Here is a 27,914-nt window from a genome sequence, read left to right on the forward strand (position 1 = left end):
CCAAAGGCTAAATAAAAGGACAATGATGATTATGTCTGTGGTCCCCCATTCTTACAAAACACACCTGATTTATTATGGTATGTGCTGCCATGCTTATATATTTTCAGTTGTACAAAGACTTTGAGGCATGATTTAGAATCCATGTGAGTTGAAGTATCATTTACAATTTCAATTAGCAAAACAGGTGCTTGTCACATGTTCAGCCAGAAACAACCTCAAAGCAATGCCCAAAACTGTATCCAGAAAGATTGCGAATTGAACCGTTGAATCATCTTTTGGCTACTAATGTGGTTTGTTAGCACACAATACTAACCACTCAAAGTAGTAAATGAGGGGAGAGCTAGTTGTAGGTCTACATCCTCCTCCCTTGGGCTTGGGCATACTCCTGGCTTTAGCAATATCTGGACACAGAAAGTCCCTCTGTGTGGATAACATGAGAAGATTCGCCAAAGACCGACGAGAGGGCAAAAGCACCCTATAATGAATGACAGATTCCCCTTTCAGCCAGTCCAGTACACAGATGCTCTGTAGGCTAGTTAGCACAATGGCTAGCCTCCATCTCCATCGCTGACTACACAGCAGTTAGACCAAACACATTGTGTAAACACACTCATAAAATCTGTATAGCCTCAGTTGGTAGAGCATGGCGCTTGCAAAGCCAGGGCTGTGGGTTCGATTCCCATGGGGGACCAATACAAAAAAAAAAAATCTATGCACTCACTACTGTAAATTGCTCTGGATAAGAGCATCTGCTAAATGACAAAATTGTAAATTATACAACCCAGACTTATGGCACTAACAAGAGGGTGCTGGTATTCACAGAAACTTCCCAACACACACACACTAGCCTAGCTTACATAAAGCCTTTCTTTTTACCCCTATGATTGAATGCAAATAAACATTTGGTGGAAACATTGGTGATTTCCTCATGTTGAAAGGTCAATTCATTAAGATGGACTGATAGGTCATGTACAAAACGACATTCACCAAGGGAATGCCAAATTGTGTGCGGTCCTGTAACAGAAAAACAGTTTTAAGCTGTTGTATAAAAGTTTAGTTAAAATTCTAAAGTTACACAGAGAACACAAAACAGAAACCCCCATCACAAACGAACAAGGTTGAAAGTGTATTTATTTGTTTGTATTTATTTTTTTCTTCCAACAATTGTTCTTACCAACTGTTTCAACTTCAAAGTGCTAATTCCTCAAGGGTTATTACAATCCCTTTATGGTCAGCCGTTATTGTCTGTGACAAATCTTGAATCACTGCATGTGCCCACTTTAAACAAACTGAAGTAATCTGAAGGCCATCAGACTTATTTATTACAAGTCAGAAACTCAAACTGTACTATCATGTATTAAAATGTACATTGTCGAAGGAGACCAAATCAAAAATGGTGTTCAACAATTGATCTAATCAAATACCGTTATGCAAATACCGCATTTATCCGCTTGCCGTGACGTCATTAGGGTTCTAACTAAGTTGGGAGGTAACCACAAGTCACTGTGATGACCGTAATCACCCTCATCTCTGCATCATCCCTGTCACACATCGTGTGTGACGTGACGGAGTTGACATGTGTAGTGGTCACTGGGACTGGTCGGCGCAGCCCTCCATGGGGCTGACAGTCGTGGCCTCGTCATTGCTGCTGTCCACCTCTTGCTCCATGACGCTCTCCTCGTCCAGCCGCTGGCTGGTGTAGTTGCTGATCTCGAGGAAGCCGCTGGGCTCCACCACCACGTTGGACTGGCTAGAGTCTGGCATGATAGAGTACCGAGGGATCACCTGGGGAGGGAAGTAACAGATGTTATTTCGCTTTTATTGTCTATAGATGTTAAAAGCTTAGATGACTGTTGTCCTATAATAAGCAATATTTAAGAAATGTTAATCATATGGCTCAGAAAATGTAATTAGTAAGGCTTTGCTATGCTATAACATAAATCTTTGAAATCACAGAAATGTACCTCAATGACGTCCAGGTCTTCTTTGCCCTTGGCCACTAGGCCCTGGATGCGGCTAAACTGGCTATGCTGGGGCTTGGAGTGGGATGAGTGGTGCAGGGAGGCCCCCGAGCTGCTGATGACCGGGCCTGAGCCCCCCAACACACCTAAATCTCCCCCTGCCCCAACACCCTTCCCGTAGGGGCTGCAGTCGCTGGACGAGTCCACCACCATTGGCTCGGCGCTAGGGTCGATCTCCGCTTCCATCATGGAGATCTTGAGGATGTCCGAAACGGAGGGCTTCTCGCCGCCGGACGGGCCCGAGCTGCTGGGCTCGGCGGGGACCAGCTTCGCTGTGGCCTCGCCACTGCTGGACACGGGCGGGGACTGGTGGCTGCTGCTACCGCCGAAGGTGATCTTGGTGATGCTGGCGCCCTGGGTGATGATTGGCGGCTGTGTCGGGGGAGAGAGGGGAAAAATGAATTTGGTTGGAACTATAGAAATTAATAGAACAGACATTGCCATTCAAGTCAATGTTCTGTAATATGTAGACCAGCGGCCATATTGAATGTACCCATGAGTGTTAGTCAAATTGCCATGGTCTGAAAGGGCTTCCCCTTCCATTTCTATGGTTGGAACTAGTGTAGGGCATGGGGAAACTCTACAAACCCAGGGGCCCCTTTTTGAATGAAAAACAATGGTAATTTATTTTCAGGTTGTGATTACAGGGAGGGCTGTGAAGGTTTTGTCAGGCTCCCTGTGCTACTTTACAAATAACACTGATCTGATTGGAAGGGAATTTGTGGCATGGTGCCCAGAGCTTTGTCTTATCTCGTTGATCTTAAAAAGGCCCATCAAGGGACAAGTGCTGTGAATCAGAACAAGATTTACATGTATGGAATGTGTACTCTGTGTAAATGCTTTTAAATGTGTAAGTCAAAGTCCATCTAGAGGGCAAATAAAGTTTAAATTAAGTTCTATTCTAAAGCATTATGGCACAATGCATCTGACAGTTGATGATTCAACTGTGTCAACCTGATTTGTCCCAGACTAATAAATAAAATAGTTACTGGGCCCTGGAGGTCCATCAGAGAGGGATGGTGCTCACCAGGCTTATGGAAGGGGTCTTGTCTGCACCCACCGGGTGGTGGGCCTGCAGGGGTGGCGGCTGGGACAGCTGTGTGTGGATGGGCCTGTGGTGGGAGGTGGGCGCCTGCTGCAGCTTGGGGAGCTGGGGGGTGAGGGAGGGTGGCTTTGTAGGGGTGCCCAGGCCCACCAGCTGGGGGGATCCCGAGGCAGAGGAGGGCCTCTCCTTCAGGCTCTGCCCTGGAGCCTGGGGCTTGGGCTGGTACTGCTCTTGGAGCTGTGGTGGCTTCTTCACCAAGGTGGAGGAAGGCTGGCTCATCTGGGGCTTGCTGTGTAACTGTGGGGGTTGGGTGGAGTTGGGCATGTGTCTGCCCTGCTCCGACTGGGGCTCAGAGTGTGACTGGCTTTGGGGTTGGGGGAGTGTGTGGTGCTGAGAGGCAGGGACTGCCGCGAGTTGGATGGAACGGTAGAACAGGCCCGTCTGGGGGTCCAGGGTGTCCCCTTCTAGTTCGCCCTCCTCCATCACCATCTCCTCCGCCTGCTTACTGTGGATAAGCTGGCCCTCCGACGCCTGGAATGACATTATACTATCATTGACAATAGTGGTATATATGGAAATACAGGTAACTGCTAAAAATAAAGGAAACACCAACAAAGTATCTTAATAGGGTATTGGGCGACCATGATCCAGAACAGCTTCTACGCACCTTGGCATAGATTCTACAAGTGTCTGGAACTCTACGCAACACCATTCTTCCACAAGAAATTCCATAATTTCATGTTTTGTTGATGGTGGTGGAAAACGCTGTCTCAGGCGCCACTCCAGAATCTCCCATAAGTGTTCAATTGGGTTGAGATCTGGTGACAGACGGCCATGGCATACGGTTTATAACGTTTTCATGCTCATCAAACCATTCAGTGACCACTCGTGCCCTGTGGATGGGGGTATTCTCATCCTATGGAGACATAGCCATGGTAGCCAAAATAATGGCCTGCCCAGCATTTTTATACATGGCCCTAAGCATGATGGGATGTTAATTGCTTAATTAACTCACACTATACCTGTGTGGAAGCACCTGCTTTCAACACTATTTGTATCCCTCATGTTTCCAATATTTTGGCAGTTACCTATATATTGGTGCATATTGATACAGTTGAAGTTGGAAGTTTACATACACTTAAGTTAGTCATTAAAACTCATTTTTCAACCACTCCACAAATTTCTTGTTAACAAACTATAGTTTTGGCAAGTCGGTTAGGATATCTACTTTGTGCAGTAACTTTTCCAACAATTGTTTACAGACAGATTATTTCACTTACAGTTCACTGTATCAATTCCAGTGGGTCCAGAAGTTTACATACACTAAGTTGACTGTGCCTTTAAACAGCTTGGAACATTCCAGAAAATGATGCCATGGCTTTAGAAGCTTCTGATAGGCTAATTGACCTCATTTGAGTCAATTGGAGGCGTACCTGTGGATGTATTTCAAAGCCTACCTTCAAACTCAGTTTCTCTTTGCTTGACATCATGGGAAAATCAAAAGAAATCAGCCAAGACCTCGGAAAAGAAATTGTAGACCTACACAACTCTGGTCCATCCTTGGGCGCAATTTCCAAATGCCTGAAGGGATGACGTTCATCTATACAAACAATAGTACGCAAGTATAAACACCATGGGACCACGCAGCCATCATACCGCTCAGGAAGGAGACACGTTCTGTCTCCTAGAGATGAACGTACTTTGGTGCGAAAAGTGCAAATCAATCCCAGAACAACAGCAAAGGACCTTGTGAAGAATGCTGGAGGAAACGGGTACAAAAGTATCTATATCCACAGTAAAATGAGTCCTATATCGACATAACCTGAAAGGCCACTCAGCAAGGAAGAAGCCACTGCACCAAAACCGCCATAAAAAAGCCAGACTACGGTTTGCAACTGCACATGGGGACAAAGATCGTATTTTTGGGGGAAATGTCCTCTGGTCTGATGAAACAAAAATAGAACTGTTTGGCCATAATGACCATCGTTATGTTTGGAGGAAAAAGGGGGAGGCTTGCAAGCTGAAGAACACCATCCCAACCGTGAAGCACCGGGGTGGCAGCATCATGTTGTGGGGGTGCTTTGCTGCAGGAGGAACTGGTGTGCCTCACAAAATAGATGCCATCATGAGGAGAGAAAATGATGTGGATATATTGAAGCAACATCTCAAGACATCAGTCAGGAAGTTAAAGCTTGGTCGCAAATGGGTCTTCCAAATGGACAATGACCCCAAGCATACTTCCAAAGTTTTGGCAAAATGGCTTAAGGTCAACAAAGTCAAGGTATTGGAGTGGCCATCACAAAGCCCTGACCTCAATCCTATAGACAATTTGTGGGCAGAACTGAAAAAGCGTGTGCGAGCAAGGAGGCCTATAAATCTGACCCAGTTGTACCAGCTCTGTCAGGAGGAATGGGCCAAAATTCACCCAACTTATTGTGGGAAGCTTGTGTGGAAGGCTACCCGAAACGTTTGACCCAAGTTAAACAATTTAAAGGCAATGCTAGCAAATACTAGACATTTCACATTCTTAAAATAAAGTGGTGATCCTAACTGACCTAAGACAGGGAAGTTTTACATGGATTAAATGTCAGGAAATGTGAAAAACTGAGTTTAAATGTATTTGGCTAAGGTGTATGTAAACTTCCGACTTCAACTGTATACTGGTACACTTACCTAATGAACAGTGAGATCCTATGCCAGTGAGATAGTGCATGTTATACTGCATTACCTATACTATATGATTTGATAAAACATTGGAAAAGAAGAATACAAAGACAAACATGTATTTGTGATTTTTAAGTTCATATACTAGGTAGGCTTTTGTCTCACCAGTTGGACAATGCGTGTGACGGTGACCGCAGAGGAAGTTGGGATGGACTTGACCACCATGGGGGTGTGACCTGTGCTCTGTGAGGACGCCGCCAGTTGCTGGCTAGCGGACATGACCATGTCGCCTCCAGAGGATGGTCCGGCCCGGCTGGCTTTAACTGCACAACGAGAGATCATTATAAGTTAGGTTCCCATCCAATTGGGAACAGATTTTGCATGTGAATATTCTAAAATCCACTTAAAAACAATATGCGCATTTTCCCACCAGAGGGGTGATTCCATTATATTGACTTGTTGCAGATAAGAGGCACGTGCACTCCAGCCAACAGATACAGTACAGTGTCCACAGATAGCACTGTTGGCTAGAGCGCACGTATAGCCTACATGATGAGATCATTATGGACAAAAGAGCGAGATTATTTTTATTTGTCAAACGGCAGCCAAGCATCAATCATGTCACCAGAATAAGACCCTCAATATGTATTGGAAAGGAGAATCAAGAATCACCTTGCACTTTCACCACCCTCTGAAGTTCATCATAACTTATTTAATCTGTAGCCTAATAAACTGCATGCTTTCCCGACGAGTCGTAGTGGGAGGACCACACAACATGTTATCAGGTGACTCCTAGTTTAATTCAATATAAGGGTTATTATATCAATATTTGTGGATAAAAAAAATAGGTTTCCACCATTTATCGCATAATTAATTTGACACAAAAATATCCCACCTTGTCTATTGTATTTTGTTTTGCCTGTCATTAAAATATTTTATCTGACATACTTTACTAAACCTTGTTTTTAACATGGAATTGCTCTCAATTACTCGGAACGGCATTATTTCGAGACATACTTAGCTGTACTCACTAAAGAATAGAACAGCCTGCTGTTTTTTCACTTTGCTTATTTCTGCGTGGTTAAGGGCTACGATTGTGTGTAAACCCCTGAATACATGAGTAGGAAAGTGTATAATTTTCCATCCAAGGTGTAATATCATTAAGGGGTGACGAACTATGATATACAGTACCAGTCAAAAGTTTGGACACACCTACCCATTAAAGGGTTTTTCTTTATTTTTTAATATTTTTTACATTGTAAAATAATAGTGAAGGCATCAAAACTATGAAATAACACATATGGAATCAAGTAGTAACCAAAAAAAGTGTTCTTCGAAGTAGCCACCCGTTGCCTTGATGAGAGCTTTGCATTCTCTCAACCAGCTTCACCTGGAATGCTTTTCCAACAGTCTTGAATGGAGTTCCCACATATGCTGAGCATTTGTTGGCTGCTTTTCTTTCACTCTGCGGTCCAACTCATCCCAAATCATCTCAATTGGGTTGAGGTCGGGGGATTGTGGAGGCCAGGTCATCTGATGCAGCACTCCATCACTCTCCTTCTTTGTCAAATAGCCCTTAAAAAGCCTGGAGGTGGGTTGGGTCCTGTTGAAAAACAAATGATAGTCCCACTAAGCCCAAACCGGATTGGATGGCGTGTTGCTGCAGAATGCTGTGGCAAAAGGACAGATTTCCACCGGTCTAATGTCCATTGCTCATGTTTCTTGGTCCAAGCAAGTATCTTCTTCTTATTGGTGTCCTTTAGTAGTGGTTTCTTTGCAGCAATTCGACCATGAAGGCCTGATTCACGCAGTCTCCTCTGAACAGTTGATGTTGAGATGTGTCTGTTACTTGAACTCTGAAGCAATTTCTGAGGCTGGTAACTCTAATGAACGTATCCTCTGCAGCAGAGGTAACTCTGGGTCTTCCTTTCCTGTGGAGGTCCTCATGAGAGTCAGTTTCATCATAGCGCTTGATGGTTTTTGCGACTGCACTTAAAGAAGCTTTCAAAGTTCTTCATGTCTTAAAGTAATGATGGACTGTCATGTCTCTTTGCTTATTTGAGCTGTTCTTGCCATAATATGGACTTGGTCTTTAGGGCTATCTTCTATATACCAGCCCTAGCTTATCAACTCAAAACGCATTGAGGAGGAAAGAAATTCCACAAATGTACTTTTAACAAGGCACACCTGTTAACTGAAATGCATTCCAGGTGACTACCTCATGAAGCTGGTTGAAAGAAAGCCAAGGTGTGTCCAAACTTTTGACTGGTACTGTACATCAATGTATTTCGCAATGAAACAGTATGAAAAGAAAGGGAACATCATCACTTTGGGGATCTTTTTAGGTGTCCTCCTAAAGTGATGACAATACAGTGTAATATGACAATTGATCAAATCTGAGAAACTAAAAAGTAAGACAGATTATAGTGTCTTGGCTGTGTGTAATGCACAAGGAGAAATGTTTCAGTGAGCTCGCTTCCCAAATGGCACACTATCCCTTATATAGTGCACTACCTTTGAACAGGGCTGGACCTCAGTGAAAAGTAGTGCATTATATAGAGAATATGGTGCCATTTGGGAGGCAACATCAGTGGTCAGTTCATGTACCAGCAGTGATGTATTCAGTGGACGGTTCAGTCTCTACAGTGGATGTCCCAGGGGAGACTGGATCCTGCTGCTTCTTGTCCTGGGCCATCTGAAAGGGCACAGCCATCTGGCTCAGGTCTATGGTGTGCTGCCTGGGCTTTGCCTCACTCTTGTCCTTCACTGTAAAGGCAACAGAGACTGTCACCATCAGTCAACTAATAAACAACTACTCCATTTATATTTGGAAAGACGCGGGACAACAAAGTACCATCACTTACATGAGAATTAGAGTTCAGAGCAGTCTGACCCCAACGACGAACACTTTTACATCTGATTCTCCCAGAATCAGGTCCCAGAGAGTCCAGTCACTTGACCTGCTATCAGGCTGTGTTTGAGTGCGCCACAGGCCCATTAATCGCACCGGTAAGAAATTGTGTGTCGGCCATGTGTGGAAAAACTGAGGTGTCGGAAGCTGGGGCTTTCTTCTCAAGTCGTTTGTATTAAAATTCATGTTGTTTTAGGGGCTGCAGTGTCAGGATATTCGCACAGCACCTAACACACCTAATTCAACTAGTCGTGGTGTACAAATTAAATATCTATATTATTTGAATCAGGTCTGGTACAAAACCCTGCCAAGATTAGCCAACCCTACCACTATAGCAAGGACTAGATAGGTGCAATATGGCGATGGCTCCATCTAGTTTCTATCTGCAAACACTAAAAGGGGGATGTTTTTGTACATCAGGCATCAGTCACACTCAACACAGTCACGCTCAATATCAAGCAACAAACAGCATTTTACAAGAAGTCAGTGAACGGTCCACAGCAGTAAAGATTACAAAGGGGAAGTGGTTTGGAAAACCCCCCAGAGTTCTTCCACTGACTCTTGGGATAGAATCCCAGCCATAATAACAGGCACTATTAACAGGTGACTAGCCCTGTTGCCAGGAAGATTACTCAGTTTCTGAATTTAAATGGAATTGCCCCAACCCTGGTAAGTGGTATGGTAGTTGTCATGGTGACGGTGGTCAGTCTGTTAGTCACCTGTGGTTTGCTGCAGCTCCAGCAGGGCCTTAATGGTTGAGGTGGCCGACTGGGTCACGTTCCCCGTAGACACGTCCTGGTAGATGATGGTGGGGCCGGACTCCACCGACACTTCATGCTGCTCAGCCCACTCCTGCCCTCTGGAGGAGATGATGTGCACTACGGGCTGGGAGTCTGACCGGTGACAACCAAAACGAGTCATATGGAATTGTGCGGATTCCCTTTAGATTCCAGTCGATGTGGGAATTAAATTGGACATGGCATTCAAGTAAAAGGGAATTGAAATAATTATATTACGCGAGTGGAGCTTTTTACCATTTGAAAGTGAAGGGAATTGAACTTAGCTGGATACTTGTGAGAATAGATACACTTTCATACTACAGATGAGGTATTCAATAGCTGTGCGAGACTACAATACACTGTTTTAACTTGAGTGTCTCTTTTGTTCTCGTAGTTAGGCTGCAGGCTATATCATGTACTTCTTGCTGTTATGTGGAGTGCCACGACATACCGTGACAGCCTTCGGCGGGCTGGAAGCTGCCCTCGGCGATGCCACCTGACTCATCCTTCAGCGCCCCCTCCTGTCCGTCAGCCACCCTGGACGCCTGCTGCAGTGTTTCGCTCACCAGCTGCCTGGTCTGCTCGCTCAACACTGCAGTCTGGGAGATGGGCTTGGGCTTGATCAGCACCTGGACAGGAATCAATGTTTAAAAAAACGTTATATTCGATATTACACACCTAGAAGAGCTCAGTGAATGGCACCAGAGAAATAGTTTTTGTTGCTCCATAAAGTACAGCACAGCTGAGACCAATGTCAAGTGTCCTGGTGTTCCTTTTTAACATCATACATTTAATTAATGTGCCTATTTAAAGCGGTATGCAATCCTAAAGTTACACTGACCTGATGCATTGGTAATTCAGGACAGAAGTTAAAATATACAGTGCATTCAGAAAGTATTCAGAAACCTTCCTTTATTCCACATTTTGTTATGATACAGCCTTATTCTAAAAATGTATTATTAATATATATATACATATATATATATATACACACACACACACACACACACACACACACACAATAACCCATAAAGACAAAGCGAAAGTTATTTTTTTTATATATATTTTTTTAATTGTAATTTTACCTCCCTTTTCCTCCCCAATTTTGTGATATCCAATTGGTAGTTACGATCTTGTCTCATCGCTGCAACTCCCCAACGGGCTCGAGAGAGGCGAAGGTCGAGTCATGCATCCTCCGAAATATGGCCCGCCAAGCCGTGCTACTTCTTAACACCTGCTCCCTTAACCCGGAAACCAGTCGCACTAATGTGTCGTAGGAAACACCGTTCAACTGACAACTGCGCCACTCCGGAGGCCACGAAAACAGGTTTTTAGAGATTTTAGCAAATGTGTTAAAAATAAAAACACCTTTAGGTACATAAGTATTCAGACCCTTAGCTATGAGACTCGAAATTGAGCTCAGGTGCATCTTGTATCCATTGCTCATGCTTGAGATGTTTCTACAACTTGATTAGAGTCCACCTGTGGTAAATTAAATGTACACATTTGAAAAAAATTCTAAAAACCTGTTTTTGCTTTATCATTATGTGCTATTGCGTGTAGATTGACGGGGAATTCATATTTTTAAATCCATTTTAAGTTAAGGCTGTTACGTAACAAAATGTGGAAAAAGTCAAGGGGTCTGAATACTTTCCGAAAGAACTGTATCCAAGACAAAGAGCTTTAAGTACGAAATGATCTCGTTCACACTACTCGTTGAGTGGCTGAGACGCTCCGGGATGAAGTTTCCCCAGGGTACAGACAGCTCTAGGATCAGCTTCCCCAACCCTAACCATTAGTGGGGTAAAGGCTAAACTGACCCAAGAGCCAGCGTCTAGGGGCAACTTCACCCTACATAGACAGCGACTGTTACTGACCTGGGTCTTGCCCTGCTGGCCGTACACTATTTTGGTGGGGATGATCTTGGTGGTGGTGTTGGGCTGCACCCCTGAGCCCATGCCTTTCGGCTGGGTCACGATCATCTTGGTGATGGGTCTGGAGGCTGTGATGATGGCTGGCTTGGACCCCGGCACACCCTGCAGGGTCTTTTCGCCCTATGGCACAGAGGCATTCATATTTTGGTTCTGTAACCAATGGCACCCTATTCCCTTTTTATTGCACTACTTTTGACCAGAGCTTAAGATGAATGTACTAATTGTAAGTCGCTATGAATTAAGAGCGTCTGCTAAATGACAACTGAAAACAAGCATGTAAATGCATAATATGGAGCTGAAAGCAATAGACTGATCAGACAGAAAGGCTAAACTAGAACTACCAAAAAAATTAAAAATAGGTTTTGGGGTCAATACATTTGAACACTTCTGAAATATAATTACTTAGAATCTAGATAAATAAAATCTAACATAAAAAATGTCTTAATTAAAATGGTTTCATTTATAATAACAATCATGTTGAACTGACCCCTGCATTCAACAGTGTGGTGACCACATTCTTGCCAGGCAGGCCCTGGATGGTCGTTGCTTTGCCAGTGGTCTTTTGCACCACAATAACATTGGGCTTGGACGTCATAGGAATGGTGGTTATCTTAGTTGTTGTACCTGCAATGGAGGGGGAAAGAACATCTAAAGGTTTGCCAAAACACAACATTTGAAGTCACTATAATTGGACAACTAGATGTTCAGTCAAAATTGGTAACACTTAGCGTTGCAAAAGTTTACAGAATAATTGTTTTGGTAATTTTGCTAATCTATGTAAACTTTAATAAATGTATACTGGAGTAACTACATAGCCAAAAGTATGTGGACACCCCTTCAAATGAGTGGATTATGCTATTTCAGCCACACACAGCCACGCAATCGCCATAGACCAACAGTGGCAGTAAAATGGCCCGTACTGAATTAGCTCAGTGACTTTCAACGTGGCACTGTCATAGGATGCCACCTTTCCAACAAATAATTTTGTCAAATTTCTGCCCTGCTAGAGCTGCCCCGGTCAACTGTAAGTGCTGTTACTGTGAAGTGGAAACGTCTAGGAGCAACAACGGCTCAGCCGTGAAGTGGTAGGCCACACAAGCTCACAGAACGGGACCACTGAGTGCTGAAGAGCGTAGTGCCTAAAAATAGTCTGTTCTCGGTTGCAACACTCACTACCGAGTTCCAAACTGCCTCTGGAAGCAACATCAGCACAATAACTGCTTGTCAGGAGCTTCACAAAATGGTTTTCCATGGCCGAGCAATGCCAAGCATCGGCCAGGGTGGTGTAAAGTTTGCCTCCATTGGACTCTGGATCAGTGGAAAGGCGTTCTCTGGAGTGATGAATCACACTTCACCATCTGGCAGTCCGACGAACTAATCTGGGTTTGAGGTATGCCAGGAGAACGCTACCTGCGCGAATGCAAGGATGAATAATGGTCTGGGGCTGTTTTTCATGCTACGGGCTAGACCTGTTAGTTCCAGTGAAGGGAAATCTTAACACTACAGCATACAATGACATTCTAGACGATTCTGTGCTTCCAACTTTGTAGCAACAGTTTGGAGAAGGCCCTTTCCTGTTTCAGCATGACAATTTAGATTGGTGTGGAAGCACTTTATTGGCCTGCACAGAGCCCTGACCTCAACCCCTCTGGGATGAATTGGAACGCAGACTGCGAGCCAGGCCGGAAAACCCGACCTCAGTAATGCTCGTGGCTGAATGGAAGCAAGTCCCTGCAGTCATGTTCCAAAATCTAGTGGAACGTCTTCCCAAGAGTAGAGGCTGTTATAGCAGCAAAGGGGGGGGGACCAACTCCATTTAATGCCTATGATTTTGGAATGAGATGTTCGACAAGAACGTGTCCACATACTTATGGCCATGTAGAGTGTGATGTGTATATATATAAGTACCAGTCAAAAGTTTGGACACACCTATTCATTCAAGGGTTTATTTTTATTTTTAGACATCAAAACTATGAAATAACACATGGAATCATGTCATAACCCCCCATAAAAAGTGTTAAACAAATAGTGACAAGGTAGGGGTGGTATACAGAAGACGGGGCTATTTGGTAAAAGACCAAGTCCATATTATGGCAAGAAAAGCTCAAATATGCAAAGAAAAGGACAGTCCATCATTACTTTAATTTAAGTCATGAAGCTGAGTCAATACAGAATATTTCAAGAACTTTGAAAGTTTCTTCAAGTGCAGTCGCAAAAAACATCAAGCGCTATGGTGAAACTGGCTCTCATGATGACCGCCACAGGAAAGGAAGACCCAGAGTTACCTCTGCTGCAGAGGATAAGTTCATTAGAGTTATCAGTCTCAGAAATTGCAGCCCAAATAAATGCTTCACAGAGTTCAAGTAACAGACACATCTCAGCATCAACTGTTCAGAGGAGACTTCGTGAGTCAGGCCTTCATGGTTGAATTGCTGCAAAGAAACCACTACTAAAGGACACCAATAAGAAGAAGATACTTGCTTGGGCCAAGAAACATGAGCAATGGACATTAGACCGGTGGAAATCTGTCCTTTTGTCTGAGGAGTCCAAATTAGATTTTTGGTTCCAACCGCAGTGCCTTTGTGAAATGCAGAGTAGGTGAACGGATGATCTCCGCATGTGTGGTTCCCACTGTGAAGCATGGAGGTGGTGGTGTGGGGATGTTTTGCTGGTGACACTGTCTTTGATTTATTTAGAATTTAAGTCACACTTAACCAACATAGCTACACCATCCCATCTGGTTTGCGCTTAGTGGGACTATCATTTGTTTTTCAACAGGACAATGACTGAAAACACACCTCCAGGCTGTGTAAGGGCTATTTGACCAAGAAGGAGAGTGATGGAGTGCTGCATCAGATGACCTGGCCTCCACAATCACCCGATCTTAACCCAATTGAGATGGTTTGGGATGAGTTGGACCGCAGAGTGAAGGAAAAGCAGCCAACAAGTGCTCAGCATACGTGGGAACTCCTTCAAGACTGTTGGAAAAGCATTCCTTATGAAGCTGGTTGAGAGAATGTCAAGAGTGTGCTAAGCTGTCATCAAGGCAAAGGGTGGCTATTTTGATTTGTTTAACACTTTTTTGGTTACAACATGATTCCATGTGTTATTTCATAGTTTTGATGTTATTCTACAATGTAGAAAATAGTCAAAATAAAGAAAAACCCTGGAATTAATAGGTGTCTAAACTATTGACTGGTAGTGTACTTAATTATCAAAAGTAAATGTAATTTCTATAATATACTTATTAAGTATGAAAAGTAAAAGTACAAATTATTTCACATTCTTATATTAAGTGAACCAGACGGCACTATTTTTATAAAAATAAATAAATGAATAGCCAGGGGCACACTCCAACACTCAGGCATCATTTATAAATGAAGCATTTGTGTTTATTTAGTCCGCCACATGAGAGGCAGTAGGGATGACCAGGATGTTCTCTTGAGAAGTGCGTGAATTGGACCATTTTCCTGTCCTGCTAATCATTCAAAATATAATTAGTACTTTTGGGTGTCAGGGGAAATGTATGGAGTAAAAAGTACATTCTTTTCTTTCGGAATGTAGTTTAGTAAAAGTAAAAAAATATAAATAGTAAAGTACAGATACCCCCAAAAAACACTTTAGTACTTTAAAGTATTTTAAAGTAATACTTTACACCATTGTATATATTCATATACATTTTTATATCCGTGTCCATGTCGTCTGAGTTTCTAGTAGATAGACAATATGATTTAGGAGAAAATAGCCAAATTAATTTAAAAAAAACAACAACATTGAATCAAGAATGAAATCATCTGCAATTTACTCTGCAACGCTTCCAACTATTGACTTATTTCACAACTTCCACTAGTTCAGCCCCAAAGTATTTACAACAAAGATACATTGACAGTGTAAAATAACAACAAATTTAATCCAGATAGAAACCTCCATATTAAACAGCAACGGTATTCACTAAGTCGATAGCTTACACTGAGGATGTTTGACAGCTATGTGATTCTATTTTTCACATGAAAAAAACATTTTATTATTAGCAACATATATTTTACATGTTATGTAAATTATTTAAAATCCTTTAAAGTATCCAAAATTCCAGTAGTTAACTGGTAAATGTAAACATCACTGGTAAATACCCCCCCGAAACCCTAGTAACACTACAGAACTGTCAAACTCACCAGACACAATGTTGCTGCTGATGATCTTGCCGCCCAGTGTGGCTAGAGACTTGGGGACCACCGTGATAATGCTGCCGCTGGTGGTCTTGACGTAGGTGGCACCACTGGTTGACGTCGCCATCCTGGCGCCAATGGAGGGGCTCACAGTGGGCCTTGAGTATGTGGCCTGGGTGCCTGCACAAAATCAATGTTTTTTAAAGAAAATAAATTGACCAGGCTTTGCTAAGTATTTCTTCATATCAATATCTAGTTTCAAGTTTTAATGTCACATGCACAAGTACAGTGAAATACCTTTCTTGCAAACTCAAAACCCGACAATGCAAAAAATCTACTAGAAAAAAAAGCAAATGAGAAATACAAAGTAAAATAGAATAAAGGATTAAAACACAGATTATCCAAACCAGTGCAGACATCTACTGTCCTTGTGTATTATTTACATGTTTGGATGACAGTTGTTAATCGGTTAATCGGACGCTTTTTAAAATTTTATTTGTAATAATGACAATTACAACAATACTGAATGAACACTTAATATAATACATCAATAAAATCAATTTAGCCTCAAATAAATAATGAAACATGTTCAATTTGGTTTAAATAATGCAAAAACAAAGTGTTGGAGAAGAAAGTAAAAGTGCAATATGTGCCATGTAAAAAAGCTAACGTTTAAGTTCCTTGCTCAGAACATATGAAAACTGGTGGTTCCTTTTAACATGAGTCTTCAATATTCCCAGGTAAGAGGTTTTAGGTTGTAGTTATTATAGGAATTATAGGACTATTTCTCTCTATACGATTTGTATTTCATATACCTTTGACTATTGGATGTTCTTATAGGCACTTTAGTATTGCCAGTGTAACAGTATAGCTTCCATCCCTCTCCTCGCCCCTACTTGGGCTCGAACCAGGAACACATCGACAACAGCCACCCTCGAAGCATCGTTACCCATCGCTCCACAAAAGCTGCGGCCCTTGCAGAGCAAGGGGAACAACTACTCCAAGTCTCAGAGCGAGTGACGTCACCGATTGAAACGCTATTAGCGCGCACCCCGCAAACTAGACTTAATTATAACATAATAACACACAGAAATACGAGCCTTAGGTCATTAAAATGGTAGAATCCGGAAGCTATAATTTCGAAAACAAAACGTTTATTCTTTCAGTGAAATACGGAAACGTTCCGTATTTTATCTAACAGATGGCATCCCTAAGTCTAAATATTGCTGTTACATTGTACATAATTATGTACAATTCTGGCAAATTAATTACGGCCTTTGTTAGGAATAAATGGACTTCAGAGTTCGCAATGAGCCAGGCGGCCCAAACTGTTACATATACCCTGACTGCTTGCACGGAACGCAAGAGAAGTGACACAATTTCCCTAATTATAAGAAATTCATGTTAGCAGGCAACATGAACTAAATATGCATGTTTAAAAATATATACTTGTGTATTGATTTTAAAGAAAGGCATTGATGTTTATAGTTAGGTACATTGGTGCAACAATGCTTTTTTCGCAAATGCGCTTGTTAAATCATCACCCGTTTGTCGAAGTAGGTTTGATGAGAAATTAACAGGCACCGCATCGATTATATACAACGCAGGACACGCTAGATAAACTAGTAATATCATCAACCACATGTAGTTAACTAGTGATTATGTTAAGATTGATTGTTTTTTATAAGATAGGTGGAGTGCAATGTAAGGCAGGTGGTTAGAGCGTTGGACTAGTAACCAGAAGATTGCAAAAATTAATCCCCGAGCTGACAAGGTAAAAATCTGTCGTTCTGCCCCTGAACAAGGCAGTTAACCCACCGTTCCTAGGCCGTCATTGAAATTAAGAATGTGTTCTTAACTGACTTGCCTAGTTAAATAAAGGTCTAAAAAATAAAAAATATATCTTTTTTTAAATAATCGGCAAATCGGTGTCCAGAAATACCGATTACAGATTGTTATGAAAACTTGAAAATCGGCCCTAATTAATCGGCCATTCCGATTAATCGGTCAACCTCTAGTTAATACCTCCTCACAAAGCAACTGTTTTGATTATGCAGAGGTTGTTGATTTTGTTCTTCACAAGTCCTCACTGTCAGCCCTAGCTTTGGAAACACAGTTTACCTAGTAAAACATCAGTGTGTATACACTAGTGTAACACTTGTGTTACAGTCGAAAAGCAGTATGTGAGAAGGCACACCTGTGGGCTGGGACACCAACTTGGTGGTCATGATGGCCCCGTTGCTACTGACAACCATGATGGGGGAGGAACCGCTGCTGGACATGCCTACAGAGGGCTTGGGCAGGATCTTACTGGGCTGTATCTGCTGGGTGATGATTTTCACACCTACAGGTACAATTAGACAAATTATTAGTTAAATACATGATTAACACTTTCTGTACACTTGCACACTCAGGGTAGAGTACTAACACCAGTAGATTTGGGTATCACGCCCTGTACTCACCTGACTCCTGCTTAATCTGTATGGTGGGTTTGGAGCCGGGGAGAGTGGTAGAGGACTGGGCCTGGCCCATGGCGCCGGCCCCCATGGGGGAGCCCTGCTGCAGCTGCTTGGGTGACTGCTGGTGCTGCTTGGGGAACTGGGCCAGAATCTGGGTTGGAGAGCCCACCATGGTCTTAGGAGAGGGGAGCCTGGCGGAGGCCACTTTCATGCCTGTCGACGAGCCACCTGGCACAGGGAGAGGACAAGCAATAGTGGTCAGTTTCAAAGACCAATCAGATACACACAATTCAGTACAATTCCAGTTTCAATAAAATGTTGTATACATGAAAGGTCTTAGTAGCTAGAACAAGACAATCTTTGTCTAAATTGGGCGAAGGCCGGTAATAAATCCTGAGTAAACAAACTATTTGAAAACACTGCAGGAAGTGGAACATTCAAACCTACCCTGCGCTATTGTCGACATGACCACAGATGGGCTGGAAGAAACCATGGTGGTCACAGCGACCGTGTTTGGGGCCGAGGAGGGACTGGAGCTGGCCGGGATGAACACTGTCTGCTTCTGGTTGGCCGAGGTCAGCATGGAGGTGGACACCAACTTGGACATGGCCGCCGCGTAGTTGTGTGAGTGAGACTTGGACAGGATGTTTGGAACGAAGTTGGAGCTTGGAGAGGTCGTCACAATGATCACCTGACAAAACATACATTATACAGTAAATTACACAGCCACTTACAATCAAGTTCATATACACAATCACTTACAATCGAGTTTGCAAACAGTATGCAATCACTTACGACCATTCAAACATATCCAACCATTCCTATATTATCTGGCTCACACCTCACTATATTGACTCTTTGCCTATAGAACAAGAGGATTTATACTGAACAATGGTCAGTTCTGTCCTGCTCACCTTCTGCGTGGTGGTGTTAGTGGTCTGGGTGGTGGGCTTGGTGAAGGTGATCTTAACGGGGGACATGTGCGGTGGCAGGGAGTTAGCGATGCTCTGCATGATGTTGCTCATCTTGGGGCTGCCGCTCACCGGCACAGTGATGGTCTTGGACATGGGCGGGGCCACCTTGGCCACTTCCTTCAGCACCACAGGGGAGGAGCTTGAGGAGTTAGTCCGCCTCCGCTTACGCGGCTTCTCGTCCTCATCCGAGCAGCTCACGCCTGGTGGAGAGAGAGAAACATACAGACGGAGACACAGAATGCAGCGATACATTGACAGACTTCAGGTTCTGTTAAGTGAGTGTCACACCGGAGACTCCTTAACCAATGCTAAATTCTTAAATAACACTTATTTTTATTTCCAAAGTAAAATAATAAACAAACATGGAATCTCTGTTCTGACACTCACTTTTCACATAGACGGTGCTCCCGCTGGGCAGCACCACCATGTTTGAGGCAGGGCTGGCCGGACGGGGGGATTTCACCGTGGCTGCTGCACTGCCGCTGGGCGCCGTGGCACTGGTGGACGTGGTGCTTGTGTAGGAGTAGCAAACAACCACTGCAAACAAATAACAACCATGCTTCATATAAAAATACACTATAAGGAGACATAAGTGATTCATAATTTAATGTCTTCCTCCCTCTTCAGTTGATGTTGCAGGTAGAAAGTTACACCTAACTACTGACAGGGCCAGATGACGTAAAATAGGGTCTAAGCTACAATATATGCTCATATTTTTAAATGTCTGAGTTTACACATTTTTAGATAATTGACGTAAGGTAAAAATTTTAATTAAAAGAATTCTAGAAATTATAAAATAGTTTGACAACCCTGTTTGTAAGCTTTTAAATTATATCAAATCTCAATAGTATATATTTTCCAGTGATGAAGACATGTATGTCTCATGGTATGGTGGGGGCATGTAAAATAGGTCAAGTTTGAGCACTTTTATCTCTTGAATAATTTGGCATTCAGGTTCAAAAAGTCCATTTAAATGGGCAAACACATATGGAAGGTTCAGTTCAAATCAAAAGAGGTGCTGTCAAAAAGTGATTGAATTCAAATGGATTAACCCTCAGGCTAAGATTAGGAGCAAGGTAATGTGATCCTAGATCTGTGGTTGAGAGCAATTTCCACCTTGAGCTGTCTGATCTTACCTTCTTTATTTCCTGTTTCGGCAGGCAGCAGAAGCGAAGCGTTCTGATTGGCTGTGGCGCTGGCCACTGCGTTGGCCGTCACAGTGAAGGCGGTCTGGGGGACCAGTCTGGGCATCAGCGGGACCAGCCGACGCCCCTCGATGGACCACTCTGAGGAGCTGTTGGGACCTGACATGCTTGACAAGACAGATACAATTGTCATCAAATCAAAGTTTATTTGTCACGAGCACCGAATACAACAGGTGTGGACCTTACAGTGAAATGCTTACTTACAGGCTCTAACCAATAGTGCAAAAAAGGTATTAGGTGAACAATAGCTAGGTAAAGAAATAAAACAACAGTAAAAAGACAGGCTATATACAGTAGCGAGGCTATAAAAGTAGCGAGGCTACATACAGACACCAGTTAGTCAGGCTGAGGTAGTATGTACATGTAGATATGGTTAAAGTGACTATGCATATATGATAAACAGAGAGTAGCAGTAGCGTAAAAGAGGGGTTGGTGGGTGGTGGGTGGTACACAATGCAGATAGCCCGGTTAGCCAATGTGCGGGAGCACTGGTTGGTCGGCCCAATTGAGGTAGTATGTACATGAATGTATAGTTAAAGTGACTATGCATATATGATAAACAGAGAGTAGCAGCAGCGTAAAAAAAGGGGTGGGGGGGCACAAAAAAGGGGTGGGGGGGCCAACCAGCCCCCCATGCCCAAAGTAGACAGTGCAAGGGTGTGAACAGGTGTGCAGTTACTTACCTCTTACTTACTGTAATAATGTTAGCTTTTATTTGCGTTTTAGTTCCCTAGATGCTTTCCTACTACCATCACTTGGCATCAGTCTATTTGTTTTATCTTTTACTGGTATTTATGTAAGAGTTGATACTGAAGTGTCCTATGATTCCTTCCCTTCCTCTTGAAAGACTTGTTCTTGGCCCTGGAGCCCTTCAATCCAAATGACGGTTAAGATTTTAAGTTGCAGTTTCTTTTCATTTTTCATATATCTTTCATATACCACAAAAAAGGGGTGGGGGTGGGGGGGCACACAATGCAAATAGTCCGGGTAGCCATTTGACTACCTGTTCAGGAGTCTTATGGCTTGGGGGTAAAAACTGTTGAGAAGCCTTTTTGTCCTAGACTTGGTACTCCGGTACCGCTTGCCATGCGGTAGTAGAGAGAACAGTCTATGACTGGGGTGGCTGGGGTCTAACAATTTTTAGGACTTTCCTCTGACACCACCTGGTGTAGAGGTCCTGGATGGCAGGCAGCTTAGCCTTAGTGATGTACTGGGCCGTACGCACTACCCTCTGTAGTGCCTTGCGGTCAGAGGCCGAGCAATTGCCGTACCAGGCAGTGATGCAAACAGTCAGGATGCTCTCGATGTTGCAGCTGTAGAACCTTTTGAGGATCTCAGGACCCATGCCAAATATTTTTAAGTTCCTGAGGGGGAATAGGCTTTGTCGTGCCCTCTTCACGACTGTCTTGGTGTGTTTGGACCATTCTAATTTGTTGGTGATGTGGACACCAAGGAACTTGAAGCTCTCAACCTGCTCCACTACAGCCCCGTCGATGAGAATGGGGGCGTGCTCGATCCTCCTTTTCCTGTAGTCCACAATCATCTCCTTAGTCTTGGTTACGTTGAGGGATAGGTTGTTATTCTGGCACCACCCGGCCAGGTCTCTGATCTCCTCCCTATAGGCTGTCTCGTCGCTGATCAGGCATACCACTGTTGTGTCATCTGCAAACTTAATGATGGTGTTGGAGACGTGCCTGGCCATGCAGTCGTGGGTGAACAGGGAGTACTGAGGGGGGACTGAGCAAGCACCCCTGGGGGGGCCCTGTGTTGAGGATCAGCGTGGCAGATGTGTTGCTACCTACCCTCACCACCTAGGGGCGGCCCGTCAGAAAGTCCAGGATCCAGTTGCAGAGGGAGGTGTTTAGTCCCAGGATCCTTATCTTAGTGATGAGCTTTAAGGGTACTATGGTGTTGAACGCTGAGCTGTAGTCAATGAATAGCATTCTCACAAAAGTGTTCCTTTTGTCCAGGTGGGAAAGGGCAGTGTGGAGTGCAATAGAGATTGCATCATCTGTGGATCTGTTTGGGCGGTATGCAAATTGGAGTGGGTCTAGGGTTTCTGGGATAATGGTGTTGATGTGAGCCATTACCAACCTTTCAAAGCACTTCATGGCTACGGACTTGAGTGCTACGGGTATGTAGTCATTTAGGCAGGTTGCCTTCGTGTTCTTGGGCACAGGGACTATGGTGGTCTGCTTGAAACATGTTGGTATTACAGACTCAATCAGGGACATGTTGAAAATGTTAGTGAAGACACCTACCAGTTGGTCAGCACATGCCCGGAGCACACGTCCTGGTAATCCGTCTGGCCCCGCAGCCTTGTGTATGTTGACCTGTTTAAAGGTCTTACGTCGGCTACGGAGAGCGTGATCACACAGTCGTTCGGAACAGCTGATGCTCTCATGCATGCCTCAGTGTTGCTTGCCTCGAAGCGAGAATAGAAGTGATTTAGCTCGTCTGGTAGGCTCGTGACACTGGGCAGCTCGCGTCTGTGCTTCCCTTTGTAGTCTGTAATAGTTTGCAAGCGATGCAACATAAGACGAGCGTCGGAGCCGTGTAGTATGATTCAATCTTAGCCCTGTATTGACGCTTTGCTTGTTTGATGGTTCGTCGCAGGGCATAGCAGGATTTCTTGTAAGCTTACGGGTTAGAGTCCCGCACTTTGAAAGCGGCAGCTCTACCCTTTAGCTCAGTGCGAATGTTGCCTGTAATCCATGGCTTCTGGTTGGGGTATGTACGTACAGTCACTGTGGGGACGACGTCCTCGATGCACTTATTGATAAAGCCAGTGACTGATGTGGTGTACTCCTCATGGTAAATATATGATAAATTGAGGGGCTGAAGTGTGTACTAATATGTAGTAGTAGGTCATAATGTGCATGTAGTTTTAGTATTGATCACCTTAAAGACGGTAACTTGACTTACTGATAGGCAATGGTGGTAAGGCGCTCATCATTGACTGCCCTACGGACCTCTGCACGATGACGCTCTGTTGAAATGCTGTGGGAGACAACCATACAGTATTAGCAAAGAAAGTATGAGCAATTAAATCACAAGCCAAGTTTGTTTTTATTAGGAAAAGGGCCCCATATTTCATAGGTTCCTCTAGCTATGAGAAAAACATACAGTGACTTTGCTGGTTTACCTGAGGACTTTAGTGAGTTCTCCAAGGAGATCCTTCTTATCCTTGGTGAGGTCACCTTGGGCTCGCAAAGCACTGATAACACCGGCATACGCCTCCAGCTCTGTTGAAACAATATGGTTTATCATTAAAAACAACTTTCAATCTGAAATAGCAGTAACATTTGGGGTTCTTTGAAAGTGACAAATCACTTCATGCATTAGGCAAGCCAGAGAGGCCGGATAAGTTCAAAGGCACTTACCAAGTTTACGGAGGATTCTCTTACACTCATCCCTGCCCAAGTCAAGGAGGGTGGGCCACACCACAGGCATGGTGCCGGACAGCTGCGGTTTCTCCTGCTGAATCATCAACTACATTGAGAGTGAGCAGAAGAGGAGAGGACATGTCAAATATGTAATCTTCTAGATTATCCATGCACTACAAATATTCATATTTCAAATAAAGTACGTTTCTCCAACTCTTAGTGTTAGGGTACCTTTCATGTACAAAGTAATGGTGGAAGAAGGTCTAGCACTATGTACTGATAAGTCATAATATATCAGAACTGGATAATGCAATATGGATGTCAGTAATAGAAGTTCCATATCTGAATATGGATATTATTAAACCATAAACAAGCATTGCCAGCAGCTTCCAAAACAGGATTGATACAAGTTAGTTACCTAACCTAAGCCACTGGTCTATTGTTATTAGTAAGCTTTTTCCCTGAGTTGGTACCAATTATGTGTATAAACCCTGGATTACGGATGTTATGTAATGGCCGATGAGAGGCTTTGAAGCCACCTGTCGGCCATATTGGTACTCCATCCATAGAAATGAATGGAATTCTACAGTATTTCAATCAAATGTTTCAAGGACAGAATTACATGTATTTAAGTATTTATTTGTTGTAGTGGTGACAGTAACAGTATTCTCAAAAAAAATGTGCTTTAAGTAGTATGTTTTTATAAATTTTTATGTTCAGTTAACATATAATTTTGAAATATGCATTAAGGTGTCTATAATGGAATATACTTGTCAAAACAAATGTAGAATAAAAGCATTTCTATAGCTTCCAAAATCTTTATTTTTTATTATCATTCAAATCAAAGATTGTCACATGCGCAAGAATACAACACCTTAACTTGAAATGCTTACTTAAAGGCTCTAACCAATAGTGCAAAAAAGGTATTAGGTGAACAATAGGTAAGTAAAGAAATAAAAACAACAGTAAAAAGACAATGAAAAATAACAGTAGCGAGGCTATAAAAGTAGCGAGGCTATATACAGACACTGGTTAGTCGGGCTGATTGAGGTAGTATGTACATATGGTTAAAGTGACTATGCATATATGATAAACAGAGAGTAGCAGCAGCGTAAAAGAGGGGTTGGGGGGGGGGGGGGGGGGGGCACACATTGCAAATAGTCCGGGTAGCCATTTGATTACCTGTTCAGGAGTCTTACGGCTTGGAGATAAAAACTGTTGAGAAGCCGTTTTGTCCTAGACTTGGCACTCCGGTACCGCATGCCATGCGGTAGTAGAGAGAACAGTCTATGACTGGGGTCTGACAATTTTTAGGACTTTCCTCTGACACTGCCTGGTGTAGAGGTCCTGGATGGCAGGCAGCTTAGCCTTAGTGATGTACTGGGCCGTACGCACTACCCTCTGGTAGTGCCTTGCGGTCGGAGGCCGAGCAATTCCCGTACCAGGCAGTGATGCAACCAGTCAGGATGCTCTCGATGTTGCAGCTGTAGAACCTTTTGAGGATCTCAGGACCATTGCAAAATCTTTTTAGTTTCCTGAGGGGGAATAGGCTTTGTCGTGCCCTCTTCACAACTGTCTTGGTGTATTTGGTCCATTCTAGTTTGTTGGTGATGTGGACACCAAGGAACTTGAAGCTCTCAACCTGCTCCACTACAGCCCCGTCAATGAGAATGGGGGAGTGCTCGGTCCTCTTTTTCCTGTAGTCCACAATCATCTCCTTAGTCTTGGTTACGTTGAGGGATAGGTTGTTATTCTGGCACCACCCGGCCAGGTCTCTGACCTCCTCCCTATAGGCTGTCTCGTCGTTGTCGGTGATCAGGCATACCACTGCTGTGCCATCTGCAAACTTAATGATGGTGTTGGAGTCGTGCCTGGCCATGTAGTCGTGGGTGAACAGGGAGTACAGGAGGGGACTGAGCAAGCACTGGTATTACAGACTCAATCAGGGACATGTTGAAAATGTCAGTGAAGACACCTACCAGTTGGTCAGCACATGCCCGGAGCACACGTCCTGGTAATCCGTCTGGCTCCGTGGCCTTGTGTATGTTGACCTGTTTAAAGGTCTTACTCACGTTGGCTACGGAGAGAGTGATCACACAGTCGTCCGGAACAGCTGATGTTCTCATGCATGCCTCTGTGTTACTTGCCTCGCACATAAGACGAGCGTCAGAGCCGGTGTAGTATGACTCAATCTTAGCCCTGTATTGACGCTTTGCCTGTTTGATGGTTCGTTGCAGGGCATTGCAGGATTTCTTGTAAGCTTCCGGGTTAGAGTCCCGCACCTTGAAAGCGGCAGCTCTACCCTTTAGCTCAGTGAGAATGTTGCCTGTAATCCATGGCTTCTGGTTGGGGTATGTACGTACAGTCACTGTGGGGACGACGTCCTCGATGCACTTATTGATAGAGCCAGTGACTGATGTGGTGTACTCCTCAATGCCATGAGAAGAATCCCGGAACATGTTCCAGTCTGTGATAGCAAAACAGTCCTGTAGTTTAGCATCTGCTTCATCTGACCACTTTTTTATAGACCGAGTCACTGGTGCTTCCTGCTTTAATTTTTGCTTGTAAGCAGGAATCAGGAGGATAGAGTTGTGGTCGGATTTACCAAATGGAGGGCGAGGGAGAGCTTTGTACGTGTGTGTGTGTGGAGTACAGGTGATCTAGAATTTTTTCCCATCTGGTTGCACATTTAACATGTTGATAGAAATTAGGTAGAACTGATTTAAGTTTACCTGCATTAAAGTCTCCGGCCACTAGGAGCGCCGCCTCTGGGTGAGTGGTTTCCTGTTTGCTTATTTCCTTATACAGCTGACTGAGTGCGGTCTTAGTGCCAGCATCTGTCTGTGGTGGTAAATAAACAGCCACGAAAAGTATAGCTGAAAACTCTCTAGGCAAGTAGTGTGGCCTGCAATTTTTCACAATATATTCTACTTCAGGCGAGCAAAATCTAGAAACTTCCTTAGATTTCGTGCACCAGCTGTTGTTTACAAATATGCACAGACAGCCCCCCCTCGTCTTACTGTTTTGTCATGCCGGTGCAGCGTATATACATGTCGTCATTCAGCCAAGATTCCGTGAAACATAGGATATTACAGTTTTTGATGTCCCGTTTGTAGGATATTCATGATCGTACCTCGTCTAATTATTATTATGTTTTTCCCCAACAGAGGAGCACCAAATGGGACACACTTTTAAGAAGTGATTTTCGTAGCAGGTTAGTAGAGCACTAACCCTTTTCCTATTTTTTACGCTAACCCTAACCCATTTCCTAACCTCAGTCTCCAAGCCTGCTGCATAAATGATCCTAACCTGGAATGGAAGTGGCGTGAAAAGAGATTATCGTACCAGAATGGCTGCGCGGGAGCTTCAAAACACCGCCCCCTGTCAGTCATCTAGGGTTAATACATATCATTGGTTGGTACCTGTTGACATCCTTTCAGAAAGAGGCTTAAATACTCCTTCAATTCTACCGTCCTAATATCATTGACATAGGAAGAAAACGCATTCAGTTGCGTGGCTAAACAGTGACACTAGATAGTTAGAAGCAGCCTACGGGTGCCAAATGACTTACTCTGGTTTGCAAAACCAGCGTTAGCCTGCACAACAACATTAGCGAGGTAACGCGTTAACTACTAAATTGCGAGTGCATGACACTCAAAATATGACATTACAGCAAATAAATATATATTTGTATAATATATAACACTAAGATAAACTGTTTGCATAGTTCTAGCTACTATCAAGCATTTCAAGTTGTGCAAGCATCCCCCTGGGAGTAAGCTAACGACGTTTGATAGCTAGCTATTCGGCTAGTAGCTTTCCTTCTTCCAACTTACCATGCAGTGTTGCAACGTCGTTATGACAGTACTGATTGAAAGGATCAATACATTATTACATATTAATCCAACAGAAGTTGCACACACCAAAATATGAAAAATATGTTTTTCTTTAATGAGGATCCACCTCAGTTCCAAAGACCTTCAATTCCGCCATGATTGAACAACGCCAAAACACTTGGGCCTGAAATAATGTTGTCCAAAAATAAACCTGGAATGGATTGACATGAATTTGAAAAGTTAAGATCTAATATTGATCATTTTGGGATCTATAACCCCCTTATTTTTTCACATATGGACTAATAATGAAAAACGGTTAAAAATTAAACCCATACAGGTATACCCAGAGACATAAATCCAAATAGGCAGTTTTTCTAACACTTTTTTTAGGACCCAATGACGTCACTGTTGACATTCTTTGTGCACGGGTTTTGGCATTGGTCGTCACTAGTTACCACAGTCACAAGTTATAAATCCCGCCCATTCATACCATTTCTCTCAAATGTCATTTTTAAACAGAGGTTGGGTTGGAGG

At 43.4% G+C, this 27,914-nt stretch overlaps 1 protein-coding gene across 3 annotated transcripts; it reads right to left on the reverse strand.

The window, feature by feature from the left end:
- Nucleotides 1-1,113: 1,113 nt before the first annotated feature.
- On the reverse strand, nucleotides 1,114-27,751 carry emsy (EMSY transcriptional repressor, BRCA2 interacting). Of its 3 annotated transcripts, none has more exons than XM_039005224.1 (20): nucleotides 27,381-27,751; nucleotides 23,542-23,650; nucleotides 23,304-23,403; nucleotides 23,084-23,158; nucleotides 20,090-20,265; nucleotides 19,341-19,490; nucleotides 18,894-19,153; nucleotides 18,427-18,670; nucleotides 17,983-18,207; nucleotides 17,718-17,864; nucleotides 15,527-15,700; nucleotides 11,842-11,978; nucleotides 11,298-11,474; nucleotides 9,872-10,049; nucleotides 9,361-9,534; nucleotides 8,338-8,496; nucleotides 5,896-6,053; nucleotides 3,049-3,597; nucleotides 1,965-2,393; nucleotides 1,114-1,785 (listed from the first exon to the last, which is right to left on the reverse strand). In XM_039005224.1, exons 1-20 carry the CDS (start codon nucleotides 27,381-27,383, stop codon nucleotides 1,588-1,590), a joined length of 3,822 nt encoding a protein of 1,273 aa, XP_038861152.1. In that variant the 5' UTR covers nucleotides 27,384-27,751; the 3' UTR covers nucleotides 1,114-1,587. The 3 variants fall into 3 exon arrangements, with proteins under 3 accessions (XP_038861152.1, XP_038861153.1, XP_038861151.1); XM_039005225.1 differs by lacking the exon at nucleotides 27,381-27,751 and adding an exon at nucleotides 26,890-26,909; XM_039005223.1 differs by lacking the exon at nucleotides 27,381-27,751 and adding an exon at nucleotides 26,277-26,321.
- Between the last annotated feature and the right edge of the window lie 163 nt (nucleotides 27,752-27,914).

The sequence above is a fragment of the Salvelinus namaycush genome, chromosome 12 (genome assembly GCF_016432855.1).
Source record: "Salvelinus namaycush isolate Seneca chromosome 12, SaNama_1.0, whole genome shotgun sequence".
Classification (NCBI taxonomy): domain Eukaryota; kingdom Metazoa; phylum Chordata; class Actinopteri; order Salmoniformes; family Salmonidae; genus Salvelinus; species Salvelinus namaycush.